The sequence below is a fragment of the Lepidothrix coronata genome, unplaced genomic scaffold (genome assembly GCF_001604755.1).
Source record: "Lepidothrix coronata isolate B3197 unplaced genomic scaffold, Lepidothrix_coronata-1.0 Scaffold212, whole genome shotgun sequence".
In the NCBI taxonomy this organism is placed as follows: domain Eukaryota; kingdom Metazoa; phylum Chordata; class Aves; order Passeriformes; family Pipridae; genus Lepidothrix; species Lepidothrix coronata.
This window is the reverse complement of record NW_016690392.1, coordinates 1,422,572-1,435,863: the sequence shown is the minus strand read 5'-3', so window position 1 is coordinate 1,435,863 and position 13,292 is coordinate 1,422,572. Positions and strand designations below refer to the sequence as shown.

The window sequence follows — 13,292 nt, the reverse complement described above, 5'->3', positions numbered from 1 at the left end:
AATTCTCCCCTTGTGCTGGACCGGGGCCAGGGCTCTGCTGGAAAATTGGCTGAAATGTGTGTTTTCCTCGCAAATATTCCCAAGCCTCTGGCAGCTCAGCTGTGCCACTGAGCCGCCTCCTCCTCCTCCACCTCCTCCTCCTCCTGGCTGGGGCGAGGGTCTGCTGAGAAGCAAAAATTGGTGGAAGTTTGGGTACAGTGAAATGATGCTGCCCCAAGCTTAGATCTGAGCCATGGGCAGGGGATGGGAGCGCAGCAGGGATTAAAATGTAAGTCTTTAATGTTTTAAAAATGTTTTCTTTCTTTTTTTTTTTTTAAATAAAAGGAATCTATTTCAGGAGGAGGGTGATTCACAGTTCCGTGTTTCAGGCAGAGGGCAGATGGGAAGGCCTCCCGGGAGCCCCTCTCTGCGGGGCTGGCGTCCTGCCTGGGATGCTGCCCTCTCCCTGTCACTGCTGGTCCCACAAAGGAGCACAGGCAGCAGCAGGCAGCGTGCCAGCACACACCCCGCTGTATCCCACCCTGCTGCCTACTGCGGTCCCGCCTGGCATGGCAGGGACTGGCACAGCACAGCTCCTGGCCCCCTCACTGACCCCCTCACTGACCCCTCTGGGTGCCCACCCAGCCCCTAAACACCAGCCTGGCTTGGGAATCCTCACAAAGTGGCTGTGCAGGGAGAGCCAGGGCAGTCCAGGGCTGGTGCCCTTCTGTGGCCACTTCCTGGCCAGGACCCAGCGAGGCTCCCAATCCCAGGGAAGTGGTGTGAGCAGGGCGGTGGGCACCAGGGCTGATGGCACCGGGGGGAATGGCCACCCAGGGACAGATGGCACTGGGACAGACAGCACTTTGACTGATGGCCACCCAGGGAGGGATGGCAACGGGATGGGTGGCACTGGGGCTGGTAACCACCCAGGGAGGCATGGCACTGGGATGGGTGGCACTGGGTTGGATGACACAGGGGTGGATGGCCACCCAGCAAGGCATGGCTCTGGGATTGATGGCCACCCAGGGACAGATGGCACTGAGGCAAGTGGCCGCCGAGGGGTAGGTGACACTTGGATGGATGGCACCAGGACGGATGACCACCCAGGGAGCAATGGCACTGGGACAGGAGGCCACCCAGCAACAGATGGGACTGGGGCCCATGGCCAGCCAGGGGTGGGTGGCACTGGGATGGATGGCACCAGGATGGATGACCACCCAGGGAGTGATGGCACTGGGACAGGTGGCCACCCAGTGACAGATGGGACTGGGGCCCATGGCCACCCAGGGACCCATGACACTGGGATGGATGGCACTAGGATGGATGGCCACTAAGGGATGAGTGGCACTGGGGCCAATGGCCACCCAGGGAAGGATGGCACTGGGATGACTCTGGAGGGGCTGGTGCCACTGATCCCCAGCACTACCTGCTCCAGGTGTGGGCCCAGCTGGGCGCCACAGGCAGTCCCTGGACACCCCCCCCACAGCCTCCTTCTTCTGCCCTCCCTCCATTTCCCAGCCCCTCGCCGTGGCCCCCCTTGGCCTCTCCTCCCACCCTCCAGCACGGCTGCATTTTTCTGGGTTTGAGCTCATTCTTTCCACTCCCCTCTCTGCCGGCTGCCAACTTTCCATCTCGTGGCCCCCCCGCCGCCTCCTGCCTCAGGGAAACGCTGGCTGCAGCTGCAGGAGGGACCAGCAGCAGCAAGGAGCCCCTGTCCCAGGGGTGCAGCCCTCAGCCCCGGCGTGGCTGACGCCGTGTGAACCACAGCATTGCCTCCAGGAGCACCAGGAACCAGCGTGCCGGGAGCTCCAGGGCAGAACAGCTGGAGCAGAGCAGCAGCAAGGAATGAGCAGCAATGCCATGGTCACCAAGCAGCATGGAAAAAAGCTTCTGAGGAGAAAGCTGGCAGGGAGAAGACCTCACTTGGGATTGCACTTCTGGAGAGCTGTTTTCCCACAGGGGCAGGGTACTGCCCCATTCCAGCATCCCGTTTGTGCCGGTCACAGGCAGTGGTTCCCCACGCTCTGACCACAGAGCGAGCAGAAACTCCTGACCTGGGTGGGAGGGCACTGCTGATCCTCCCTGGCCCTGGGCCCGGAGTGCTGAGCAGGTTTCCCTGTGGCAGGGTAGCTGCTGGCCAGCAGTACAGCCTAAAAACAGGCAGAGCCCACACGGCTCCAGCATCGCCCCCCCGGGTGCCCGGGGTCACTCACTGCTTGCTGCAGCCAAGCACGTCCCTTCCTGCCCATGCCATCCCACTCAGCTCCTGCTCCCTGCCCCTTCCCGGGGCACCAGGAGCCACTGAGTGCCCAGGTCCCTGCCCTGGCTGTGGCTCCCACAGTGCTCAGGTGCTTGAAAACTACAGCTCAGCAGAGCTCAGCCCTTCCCAGATGCTTTTCCAGGCTTGAATGGGGGCTAGAAGGTGCAGGGGGGCTGGGGGATTCTGCCATCACAGAGGATGATGCTGGACCACTGGGTGAGGAATGGGGACCTTCACCAAGGGTGGCCAAAGAAAGCCCCAGGTAGAGGCTCTCTCCCTGCCCCAAGATATTCCAGCTGATGGAGATGGAGCTGGCCAAGGCCTGGCTAGAGCAGGAGGCAGATCTCTCCCCTGGCCACAGGCAAGGAACAGGTCTTCAATCCGGCTGTGTGGCTCCAGGATGTGGCTCCCCAGGGCAGGGACCCAGCAGAGACCAGCACCTCCCTGATGCGGTTTATTCTGCAGATTGAGGGTTTCCCCATCACACCAGTACAGAGACAGCACAAAACCCTCCATCTGAGAAACACTGGTGCCAGGGACACATGGAACAAAGCCCTGGCACAGCAGGGCCGGGGTGCCAGGCGATGCTGCCAGTGCTCCCCGTCCCCTCTCCCTGGCCAGGCTCCAGGAAGTCCGAGGTGGACACTGCTATGGTGCTCTCACTAGTCCCTATGCCCTGCAAAGGATGGGCACCACAAGCAGGACCTGCCCTGCTCCTGGCAGCCTCCAGCCCTGCACTGGGGCATGGCCACCCCTCACCTCCGGCTCCCCAGGAGCAGCTGGGATCCAAAATCCCATCACCCCAAGTGCAGGTACCTGTCCCACCCTCTGCTCCATGGGCTCAGTCCCACTTGTCCCCTCTCCTGGAGGGGATGCAGCCGGATCCACAGCACCTCAGCAACCCTGAGCACTGGTGAAAACAGCTCCATGTCCTCAGCATTGCTGCAGTCCTGTCTGGGCTCTCCATGGAGCCGCTGGCCACGCTGTTGGAAGAGAGGAGAGTCCCAGCTAGCGTGTTCGGAGGGACGGGACGGTGGCTCTCAGAGCACAGACAGGTCATGGCAGGACTTGGAGCGGACTTTGAGGGCCCCCTTGCTGCTATTCCTGGCCACCAGCCTGTCGAGGAAGTGCCGGGCTCTCCTGCTGAGGCTTTCCTTGTGCTTCTGGCCAGGCGCAGGGTGCGGGTGGGACTCCTTTCCCCCACGGCGCAGGCGGATCTGCCGCACCACCCCCTCGAAGAGCTCGGCCACGTTGTGCTGCAGAGCCGCCGACGTCTCGATGAACTTGCAGTCAAACACGGCGGCACAGGCCCGGCCCTCTGCAAGGGAAGGGCAGGGAGAGGGCACGGCCCTGCTGGCACCCTGGGCGCTGGGGGACGGGCAGTGCCACATACACGACATCCAGGGACAAGGGCACAGATGTGGGGGAAGCAGCTGGGCATGGACATCCCCCTTCCCGCCAGGGGATCCTCACCAGCCAGACCCTTCATTGCCTGCTCACCTTCAACGGAGACCTCGCGGCACCGCACCAGGTCGGTCTTGTTCCCCACCAGGATGATGGGGATGTCCTCGGCCTGGCGTGCCCGGCGCAGCTGGATGCGCAGCTCTGAGGCACTCTCGAAGCTGCCCCGGTCGGTGATGGAGTAGACAATGACGTAGGCATTCCCCACCTGCAGGCACCGGCTGCGGCGCCGGCTCTCCTCACCCTGGCATCACAAGGGGAATGAGATGTCACCACTCTGCAGGGGCTGCTGGAGGACAGCAGAGGTCCCCGGCACTGATGGGACCTACCAGCACACCCCACCAGCCCCTGCATTGGGGGGAGCAGACATGTGATCCTATTATAAAATGTGGATTAAAAGCTCTTGATTTTGGGGGGTGTTTGAGAGTTTCCTTGTCCATCAGCGATGAACTGGGGCTGTGAGCTCAGCTTGGTGTAGGGAGCTGAGGCTGTGTCTCCTGGGGCCATGCTGGGACATGCAACACTGGTGTTGTGGGAGCTGCACCCCACATATGAGCCAGGCACCAGGCGCTGCTTGGCAGGGTGGGAATAAATCAGAGTGGAAAGAATTGGCTGTTGTTGGGGTGTTAAGGTACTGGGGCATCTACAGGCAAACACAGCCCCAGCCCGTGTGAGTGCTGCCCCCCTGTCCACAGCCTGAGCACTGGCTGCATCCCTGCTCCTGGGGACTGGTGGCACTCACAGGAACTCTGGGCCCTGGCATGAAGGGAAGGAGGGAGAGAGGCAGTGACAGCAGTGCTGGCATTTCTGCCAGGAGGTACCTCATGTGCTGGGCAGGGGGAATGCCCCGTGCCAGACTCTCGGGGCCACCACTCTGCCCGTTGAAGCATGTGTCCTGGCTGGTGGCCCTGTCTCACGTGGATTTACCCAGTTGGCTCCTTCAGCCCCATTCCCAAACCAATTCCATGCATTTCAAAGCGGGCTGGCACCACAGTCCTTCCTCACAACCCCCTCTTTCCCACCACATGCCTGCCTCTAATGTGAGGGGTCCCTGTGCCCACACTGTTGAGAACACAGCAGGCAGCCTCCCATGCCAAGGAAGGGGTGGGCACAGAGCTGAGCAGAGATGTGACCCCAGCCTGTCTTGCCCAGCATGTGGCCCCTGCTCTGCAGTGGTGAGCCTTTGACACAGCCAGGGAGGTCCAAGTTGCCCTTTGCAGTGCTCAAAAGCCCCAAAACAGCGGCTGTGCCTGTACAATGTCCCCTGGGCACATCCTGGCTTGCCCACCCCCTGCAGCCCCTGGTCCCACCATACCCGCTGCTCCGGCTCCCAGATGTCCAGCACCAGCAGCGTGGTCTCCTCTCCATCCACGGTCAGCGTGCGCTCGTATGCGGCCTCTGCGGGACACCGGGAGAGCCCGGTCGGTGCCACACTGTCCGGACAGCCGGGCCCCGGGCTCCTCTCTGCCTCACACACGGGTTTCTCCCATCACAGGGCCACAGGGTGTCCCGCGGGGGGAGACCCTCCAGCAAATCCCCCCCACCAGACACCTACCTCCGTGCTGCTCCAGCAGCTCCCGCTCCTGAACGCCAGCAAAGAGATTGACCAGGCTGGTCTTGCCGACGCCGGGGTCACCCAGCAGCACGACCCGGTACCGGGGCTCCCGGGGGCCGGAGGAGCCCGAGGAGTCGGAGGACCAGCTGCCGCGGGGTACCCTGCCGCACGGCTCGGAGGCGGTGTGGCCGAGCTGGGGGTGACAGGGCTCGCGCCGCGAGGTGGCCCCAGTGCCCCCCGGCCTCGGGAGCGGGGTGCTGGCCCTCCGCCGCAGCGGGCTCCTGTTCCCGGGCTGCGTGTTCAGCGTCATCACCGGCACCGAGGGCAGAGGGGATGGAGGGTGGGCGGGGGGGGTGCGTGTCACCCCGAGGGGCACCGGCTCCCGGTAGCTTCCGATCGCGCCGCTCCCGCTCCCGGTCTCGCTCCTGGATCCGCTCCCGGTCTGAACTGGCGGCAACTCGGGCAAAACTTCCCCGGGACGGCCGCGCTTCGCCCGCCCCGATCTTTAAGCCCCGGGGGTGGAGCCCCTCACCGCGCCGGTCCCTCCCCCGCCGGACACATCCCCGCCTGCACCGGCCCCGGCCCGGCCCGGCTGCCCTGTCCCGGTCCCCGAGGTCCCCGCGGGGCTTGCGGTGCCGGGGAACGGTGACTTCCCCAGGGATGTATCCCCTCGGTCCCGGGGAGCAGCGGTCGCACGGGGATGCCGCGGGATGTGCTGCCGGGGGCGGGGGCTCTGCCACGCTCCGTTCCTGTGTGGGGCAGGGTCCTCCCGGTGCCCCGCCGTGCTCCCAGGGGCCTGCTCAGCCCAGGTCCGCCAAGTAAGGAGAGAGCCGAGCCCCTGCCCGAGGGATGTGCTTTGTCAGCCCGAAGCCCAGCCATGTAGTGCCATTGCCAAGACCTGGTGATGGAACTCGAGGCCGGGGTCTGTCCTGGAGCTGGGGAGAGAAAGAGTTGGTTTTATTCGAACCTGTGGGTTGATCCAGGCCTTTGCTGGCACTATGGCACTGGCAGCAGTGCCCAAAAATGCCCCAGCACCGGCCCTGTGCCGGCACTGGTCTGACCCCACACTGGGCACACCAGCAAGAACAAGCTGCTGCACTTTGGCTGTTTCAGTGTGAAGAGGAGGAGGAGAAGCAGGAGTGTGGTGCTGATACTTTGTGCTCAGAGGGGTTCTGTCCCCTGCATGACAGCATCAGGGGGCACAAGGTGGGTGGAGGGAAGCCTGACTTGTGTTAGCTGTGCCACCCTCTCAGTGCCCCCAAGGTCCTGGACTGGCTTTCAGTGGGGAGGGCCCAGATGCTCTTTCTGGGACCCAGGACCATGCAAGCAGCTGGGAAAGCAGGGAAACACTTTAAAATCGAGTGAGGGTCGTGCCCAGCTCCTGTTCAGCGTGAACCAGAGTCCAGCCTGATCCCCAGCCATGCCAGCAGTATTTTCTCACCCCTCATGGTCTGCCCCAGCCACTGACCACTCTGCTGAAAACCAAAATTGTTTGCAGCCCAAACCCTGCTCTACCACCCTCAGACCACCCCCTGCACAGCAGGCTCAGTGTTCAAGGGCCTTCCTGGAGCATCAGAGCCAGACACAACTCCTGGGGCTCTTAGAGGGAGAAGGAATGAATTCAGCCACTCTCATTGTCAATCCTGAAAGACAAACAAAAGTGGAGAAAGCCCCGTTGGAGCAGCCAGGTACATCTGCTTTCTCGCAGCGAGGACAAGCACAGTGAGCTGGGCTTGCTCAGAGGTATCTCATCCATCTTGTCTCAGCCCAGGACAAACTGTGTATCCAGAGAGTCCCAGCACAGAGCTCAGAGCTGCTGGTGAAATCTGCCTGGGGCCCCTGGGATCAGGAGGATTTTTTAAGGAGGGGAAGCTGAAATGCACAGGAATGGGTACGTGGGGGGTTACAGCCCCTCTGGGCTCCTCACACTTCAGCGGCATGCAGGGGCACAGGGAGGGCCAGCACGAGCCCTGTGTTCCTCTGCTCCCTCACGCTCCCAGGCCAAGCAACTCATGACTCATTTTGCTCTTTCTGGAAGCAAATCTGGTGTCTGGAAGCAAAGGGTTAAGCAAAACGAAGGGCTGGTGATGTCGTGTGAAAAGTTGCAGGGAGGTCAGTGGGAAAGGACTGAGGATGGTGGAGAGGGCTCTGGCACGGGCTCCCGCCTGTCAGGGCAGGTAAGCACCAAATGCCTGACTTGTGATGTTACAGAAACTTTCCACTTGGGCCTTCCTGCTATTTTTAACTCTTCTCCCAGCCACCCTCAATAACCCCAGCCCCACCAGCTGCGGAGGCTAACTAATTCCCCTTTTTTATCGTTTTTTTAAACATTTAAAAAAAATGAGTTCCACTAATCCATCACGCAGCCGCTCGCCTCCTCCCTCCTGACACATTCCAGGCTTCCCTCCTTCTTCAACTCGTGCCTCCATAGCTACAGCCGTAGCTGTCTTCCAGCTAAAACCCAGACCCCGGTGCAGAAGATCCAGCCCCTCTTGTCACTGCAGCTCTGCTGGGTGAGTGTCTGCCCAACAAGATGATATTTTCATGGAAAATAAGCCTGGTGTGTGCCCGGGGTGTGGAGGACCTGGGGGCCGGCCTGTACCTGCAGAGACAGGACAAACAGGGAAGGAATGATCCCATGAGCAGACCCCCCGAGCACAGCCTGCTGCGTGTCACGGGGCTCTCTCCCTCCCGGCAGGCTGACGGGAAGAGCAAATCCCCACGGAGCAAATGGGATTCGTTCTCAGAAATGGAATTGTTTGACATTTATAAGATCAACACAGTGTCTTCAACCGAGTGGGATGGAAAGCAAAGGTAATGCGACTGTGTAGACTCATTTCACAGTGATGTGAGCAACTCGCTTCCCAGATTATTTTCCATTGTTTTTTTCCTTTCCTGGAGCTCTGCCCTCACTGTGTCCAGCTGGTTCTGCCTGCAGGTCTGCACCACTGCCTTTACTCTTGCACAGGGACAAACTCAGTCACTGCTCATTCCACAGAGCTGGGAAACATCCCCCTGCACCATCCCTGACCTTCCCCTCAGGCGCTGCGGCTCGCACTGACAGCACGGAGGAATCTGTCACTGTGCCTGGTGCCTCCCCTCAGAGAGCGGCTCTGGGGAGCAGAGCGGTGCTCCAGGAGCCAGATGGAGCCAGGGAACAGTATGGAAGGGTAGATTTCAGATGTTGCAAGGGTGATGCTGCTGCCGGTCTATGGGGAGACGCCCCCCGGCTCGCCCTTTTGTCCCTTTGGGAGCCCCTTTGCCCTCAGGGACACCCCTACACCCCACTGCCCTTCATCATCCTCTGCCCCCTGGGGACCCCCATGGCCTCCGGAGACCCCCCTTCGCCACGGGATGCCCCGTATCCCGGGCCGGTCTCCATGGCGACAGCGGGCGGGCCCGGGGACCGGGCGGGGCTCGCGCTCACGGGACCGGGCAGGAGGGGCGCCCCCTGCCGGCTCCGCCTCGGCGCTGCACCGGGACGGGACCACCGGGACGGGACCACCGGGACGGGACCACCGGGACGGGATCACCGGGACGGGATCACCGGGACGGGATCACCGGGACGGGATCACCGGGACGGGGTCGGGATGCCCAGGCTGGGACGGAGCTGTGGCAGACCGAGCAGCCCGGCGGGGCGGGCGGGGACTCGGCTGCTTGCGGGGCTGTCGGGGACGGGAGGGCCATCCCGGGGAGCCCGGGGCGAGGAGGCCCCGGTGCGCGGCGCCAGCGGGGATGGACAGTCCCGCAGAGCTGCTCGGCACTACAGGCTCTCCGTGCTAACGCGAACCGTGCCCGCGGGGCGGGAGCGAAGACCGGAGGGTGTGTGTGAGCCCGGTGCCAGAGCCATGCGGGACCGTGTGCCCGGTGCCGGTCGTGACCTCCGGCTACACCGGGCGGGAGCGGCTCCCCGTGGAAAGCCGCGGTGGAGGGTCCTGTGGTGTTCCCCGGGCGGCGGGGCTCCGGGACGGCGTGGGCAGGGCCCGGGGGTGCGGGACAGGCCAGCGGGAGGACAGGCCCCGGGGCAGCCCCCGGTGTCCAGTCTGGCCGCAACGCCGGGGCAGCCTGCAGGGTCGGGAGAGGACACAATTCCGGGTCAGACCGCAGGATCTGGACAGCCCATGGTGCCCGGTCAGGCCACAGAACTGGGAAAGCCCGAAGTGCCGGTCAGCCCGCGGTGCCTGGGCAGGTCGTGATGTACAGTCGTGTCGGTGCCCAGTCAGCTGCGATGCCCGGGCAGGTTGCAGTGTCTGGTCGGGTCACAGTGCCCGGTTAGGTATCGGCGCCCGGTAAGTTCCCGGTTCCAGGCCGGTCCCGGTTCCACGTCGGTCCCGGTCGGTCCCGGTTCCCGGCCGGGCGCGGCCCCGCGCGCTCCTCTGTCACCACAGCAACTGGCGGCGGCGGCGCAGCCAATGGGCGCGGCCCCCGGCGGCCCCACGCGCGGCGACGGCAGCCAATGGGCGCGGCCCCCTGCGGGCAGCCCGCGGTCTCCGGGGCAACAGCGCCGCCGCCACCGCCCCATTGGTGCCGCCCAGCGGAGGGGGCGTGGCCTGACCGTGAGGGGGCGTGGCCCGACCGGGCGGGGCGGGTCCCACTCGCGGCACCGGGACCGCGTGGCCGCCCCGTGGGCAGCGCGTTTCCCGCACGGCGCTCCCGGCCCCGCTCCCTCCGCCCCGCCGGGAGTCGAACCCCAGGGAGACGCCGTTGAGGCGGGTGGGGGACACACATCCACGAAGGCGCCGGTGTTTCCACACCGCGTGGGGCCGAGCCCCAGTGGGCGGCCCGGGGACGTCCCAGACGAGGCTCTGCCGGGAGGAGTGGGGACAGTGGGTGCCCCAGGAACCCGGCAGGGCGGGGTCCAAGAACACCATCCCGGGGGGATACTCGGTGTCGCGGGCGGTCAGAGCCGTGCCCAGGCTCCCGGCGGGCCGCGAGGAGGGTGGGGGTGAGCTCCCGGGGGTGCGGGCGTTGGGATCACCGGGGACACCGGGGCGCCCAGACTGGGGGGAGCAGCGGGTTCTGGCAGGAGCTGAAGCATCTCCGGGTGGGTACCAGGGAGCACGGGTAACCGGTGCGCTGAAGGTACCGGATTTCACGGGGGGTCCTGTGCTGCTCACGGTGGGGGCAACGGGGGGCTGCACTGTTGCCGTGGGGGCGGTATCGGGGGGATCGGGTTGCCGGGGGTACCGAGAGGTACCGGGGCGTGCCTGGTGTACCGGGGGGAGCCAGGGGGGCTGCGGGGGGTACCGGTGGGTTCCGGGAGGTACCGGCGGTGCCGCCCTGCCATTCTCTCCAGCAACCCCTTTCGGCGGGCGCCCATTGGCTGAGCGGGATGTGCCCCCCCGGCCCGGCGGCCAATGGGCGGCGGGGGGCGGGGCCCCCCATTGACAGCCCCGGCGCGCCGGTGTTTACCGGGGGCGGCGGGGGCGGGGCGGCGGCGGCTATAAAAGCGGCACCGGGGGGCGTGAGGCTCCCAGGCTGCCCGCACCGCCCCCCGCGCACCCCCGACCTGCGCCCGGACCCACCGCAGCCGCCCCGCGCCGTTCCCGACTGAAGCATCCGCCCACTTAGCCGGGGAAGCATCCCCGGGGCGGCGGGGAGCGGAGCAACCCCAGAGCGGGGTGGAGCCCTCGAGGCGTGCAGCGTTCCCCGGGCGGTGTGGAGCATCCCCGAGCCGGTACAGAGAATCCCGGAGAATCCTCGAGCCGGCGCCGAACATCCCCGGGTGGGTGCGGAGCATCCCCGAGCCAGTACAGAGCATCCCGGAGCGTCCTCGAACCGGTACCGAGCATCCTCGAGGTGGTACAGAGCATCGCAGAGCATCCCGGGTCGGTGCGGAGCATCCCGGGACAGGACCGCTGCGGAGCAATCTCCGAGCCAGAAACTACCGGGCCATCCCGGGGACCCTCCGTAGCACCACTGGAGCCGCCGCCCCGGCGGAACCGCCCCCGCCGTGCGCCCCCGGGCCCCGTCGCGGCCGCCTGCGCCCCGCCCCGCCGCCGCCGCCCGCTCCGCACAATGGGGGCGGCGCGGCGCGGCGCGTAGCGGCGGGCGGAGAGGCGGCGGCGGGCAGGGGGGCGGCAGCGGGCGGGGAGGAGGAGGCGGAGGCGGCGACGGGGTGCCCGGCCCCAGGATGGTGCAGCGCGGCCCGCGGGGCCGGGGCGCGGAGGCTCGGCGGGAGCCCTGCGCCCCGCTGCCCGCCCGCGACACCGAGCCCGCCTGGTGCAAGACGCCGAGCGGGCACATCAAACGGCCCATGAACGCCTTCATGGTGTGGTCCCAGCACGAGCGCCGCAAGATCATGGACCAGTGGCCCGACATGCACAACGCCGAGATCTCCAAGCGCCTGGGCCGGCGCTGGCAGCTCCTCCACGACTCCGAGAAGATCCCCTTTGTCAGGGAGGCCGAGCGCCTGCGCCTCAAGCACATGGCCGACTACCCCGACTACAAGTACCGGCCTCGGAAAAAAGGCAAGGTGGGCACCGGCGCAGCCCGCCCGCGCCTCCCGGTGAAGATCAAGCCCTCCGTGCTGGGCCGTGTCTCCACCAGCCGCAGGCAGCCCGCCAAGCTGCCCACCGGCCCCGACACCCCGCAGGAGCCCGCGCCAGAGGTGCCCACTGAGGACTGCCCCGCGGAGCCCGGCCCGGCTGCCTGGCACCTGGCACCCGACGGGGAGCACAGCCCCCAGGAGCCCCCGGCCCCCCTGAGCCCTGCCGCACCCTGCCCGGAGCCAGGGACCTCCCCAGAGAGCGGGTCCCCCTCTCCCATGTCAGCTGGGTCCCCTCCCTCCTCCTTCAGCTCCTCGGATGAGGAGCTGGAGGAAGAGCTGCTGGGGGTCATGCCCGGGCGGGCGCCCGCCAGTGCCACCTGTGGTGCTCTGGACTGGTCTGTCTTCGACAAGGACCACGACCTCTTCCCGCGGGGAGGCTCCTCGCACTTCGAGTTCCCGGACTATTGCACGCCCGAGGTGACAGAGATGATAGCGGGGGACTGGCTCATGTCCAGCATCTCGGACTTGGTCTTTACCTACTGAGTCCCGCACTCTGCAGGTAATGCTTGTTTTTATTTTCACCCACAATCAGGTCAGATAAAAAAAAAAAAAAACAACCCAGGAAGAAAAAAAAAAAAGAACAAAAAAACAAACAAACCGAAACCAGCTGTTTACATGCAGGAATCAGGTATTTTGCCTTGAAGCTGCTGGAAGGCAGAGACCTTGCTCCCCCCACCCCCCGGCACACACCCACTCCCTCATCCGTCCGTCTGTCCGGCCCTCGCCTCGCGCCAGTGGGACGTGTGGCCGCCCACCATGGTTATTTGCCTGTGAAATGCGTCTCATGGGGCTTTCATTGTCACACCCGGCCACTTCCCCCCATGACCCCAGTGCTGCTGGCCATGGCTGCTCCCAGCCGCTCCCATCTCTGCCAGCACCCTGTGTCCTCCCACTCTCCAGGCAGCCGGCACATCCACGCCACCCTGGCTCTTGGTGCCCATCCAACTTTCCCCATCCCTTGGGGAATGACCGATTCCATTTGCTTTTTGACTGCATTTAATGCATGACTTCAATTTTTCTCCTCGTCCTCGTTGCAGCCCTGGGGGAGGGATGCTGAGCCATGCAAAGCTCTCCCTTCCCAATGCTCTGTTTCATGGGGGATCCCTGGCTTTTGGGGGTTCGGTGTCCCACGGCACCGTCTCCTTCCCCGTGGCGTGCGCTCCCCGCCGCTTGCTTTGGGAAGAGTGAAGTTGCACGCACGTGACGCGCACGTGGGCGCGGGAGGCTGTGTTGTTCCTCTCGCCAGGCAGTTGTGCAGGGGAGGCTGTGCCATGGGGGGAGCCCGTGCCCGGGGCCAACCCAAAACCTGGTGGGGATGAGCCCTTCCCAAAGGAGCCAGCCCTCATTTTTAGCCTTGGAGCCGGTGCCCGTGTAGGACCTGCTCTGGGCTGGCTCACCTTGGCTGGTGGAGAAGGGTCCCACCAAGCCTGGCTGTGGTGGGTGGTGCTGCTGGGATGGCAAGGAGCAGCAGGGAAGGGCAGGGT

At 65.0% G+C, this 13,292-nt stretch overlaps 2 protein-coding genes across 2 annotated transcripts; one reads left to right on the top strand and one right to left on the bottom strand.

Moving 5' to 3' along the window:
- Positions 1–2,696: 2,696 nt before the first annotated feature.
- On the bottom strand, positions 2,697–5,721 carry REM1 (RRAD and GEM like GTPase 1). Its single transcript, XM_017833173.1, has 4 exons — positions 5,259–5,721; positions 5,019–5,101; positions 3,743–3,947; positions 2,697–3,560 (listed from the first exon to the last, which is right to left on the bottom strand). The coding sequence occupies exons 1-4, from the start codon at positions 5,566–5,568 to the stop codon at positions 3,283–3,285; spliced, it is 876 nt and encodes a 291-aa protein (XP_017688662.1). The 5' UTR covers positions 5,569–5,721; the 3' UTR covers positions 2,697–3,282.
- Positions 5,722–11,391: 5,670 nt separating this feature from the next.
- On the top strand, positions 11,392–12,291 carry SOX12 (SRY-box 12). Its single transcript, XM_017833165.1, has one exon. The coding sequence runs from the start codon at positions 11,392–11,394 to the stop codon at positions 12,289–12,291; it is 900 nt and encodes a 299-aa protein (XP_017688654.1).
- The last annotated feature ends 1,001 nt before the right edge of the window (positions 12,292–13,292 follow it).